A 1528-nucleotide genomic window follows, 5' to 3' on the forward strand; every position below is an offset into this window, starting at 1 on the left:
AATTTTTATAAACGGAATAACGTCACTCATTTAAAATTGTAATTTGGCTTTTTAGGAGCAGTTTCACCACATAAATGTTTTTCGGTTAATAAACCCACGTGGGCATCAGACGTTGTGCAAAAGCAATGAAGGAAATATGGTTTATTTGGTGAATGAATGAATGAAAAATTGAATAAAAACCAGAATGCAGACTTAAATAAGAGCAGAAAGTGGAGATTTGATAACTGATATACATCCATTAAATAGGATTCGTCGCCTTCCTTTGCGGCGCAAATGTTTTTTCTACTAAAAAAGTTGCGTAAAATTCACGAGGATGAACGCAAAATGGACCATGTTATATTTAAAAAAAGAGGAATAAAGTGGCGTTAAACAAGCAAGAACCATTGAGCCGCTTGAGCCTGAGCATCTCGTCCCCAATCTGAGATTATCCCCCGATAGCGTGTTGACGCTCCGCGGAGTTCAAACGACGTGTTTGTACAGTCGAAGTCCATCTGCAGCGCCGAGCGGCGCATTTCTGAGCAACAAAAGAAGGATTTGATTTATTCCCCCGTACTGGAGGAGCGCGCTCCGGCCATGTGACGCGCGCCGGAGCCAATGAGCGTCGCAGGAGAAGGTAAGGCAAGGAAAAAAATTACTACCATTTTAGGGGAGGATGTAAGCCACTATACCAGCCCATCTAACCTTTTACAGTCGCACTTAAGTGTCTTTTTATTGAAATAATAAAATAAACATGTCGCTAACGAATTATTATTCCATGATGGGTCTGCAGGGCGACGAGCCGTACGGCGCGCACTTCATCCCGGGAGGCTTGCAGGGCTCGGCGGCGGCCGGCTGCGCCAAGCCGGCCGCCCGGGGAGCCGCTGCGGCGGCGGCGGCGGCGGCGGAGGAGGAGGAGGAGGAGAGCGGCGCGCATCCCGGCGCGCACATCCCGGATTTTTCCCATTTCTCCAGCAAGCCCGGCGGCCTGAACGGCTTCTCCCCGTGGGCCGGCGCGTCCCCGGCGTCGTCCGCGTCCACGTCCCCGCAGCTGCAGCTGCAGGCGGGCCCGGGCGGCCTCTTCCACCCGCACCCGCTCCTGGGTCACCACCACCACCACCACCACCATCACCAGCACCACCAGCACCACCACCAGCAGCAGCAGCAGCAGCACCACCACGCGTACTACGGCGCGCAGACGCAGACGCACGCGGACCACCTCGCGCCGCCGCCCGCGGCCGCCGCCGCGTCGGAGAGCCGCTTCGTGCGCTGCTGGGAGGGCGCCGCGACCCCGGCCCCCCAGGTCCCCCCCCCGGCCCCGGCCCCGGAGGCCCCCCTGCCGCAGGTCTCCGCCGCCTTCCCCCCGGCGGACCTGAGCGAGCCGAGCCCGCGGTACGAGGCGGTGAAGCCGGAGAGCTCCCCGCCGTCGCGCGGCGGCAGCCCGGGCGGCTCCAGCTTCGGCAGCCCGGCGGAGGTGGTGCTGGAGCGGCTGGGCACCGCCGAGGAGCTCGGCAGGAAGAAGCCGGAGCCCAAGCTGGAGGACGAGGAGAGG

General features: G+C 59.0%; 1 protein-coding gene across 1 annotated transcript in view; it reads left to right on the forward strand.

Annotated features, from left to right (window-relative positions):
- Nucleotides 1-730: 730 nt before the first annotated feature.
- LOC308138648 (homeobox protein Hox-D9b-like) overlaps nt 731-1528 on the forward strand; it is a gene marked incomplete at both ends in the record, with an annotated part of 4558 nt that continues 3760 nt past the window's right edge. Inside the window, 2 exons of the mRNA XM_080507862.1 lie at nt 731-1096; nt 1139-1528. The exon at nt 1139-1528 is cut by the window's right edge and continues 19 nt beyond it. Coding sequence (XP_080363988.1) covers nt 731-1096; nt 1139-1528 — 756 coding nt within the window. The remainder of the gene's footprint in view (nt 1097-1138) is intronic.

The sequence above is a fragment of the Blennius ocellaris genome (assembly GCF_963422515.1).
Source record: "Blennius ocellaris genome assembly, chromosome: 13".
Lineage (NCBI taxonomy): Eukaryota > Metazoa > Chordata > Actinopteri > Blenniiformes > Blenniidae > Blennius > Blennius ocellaris.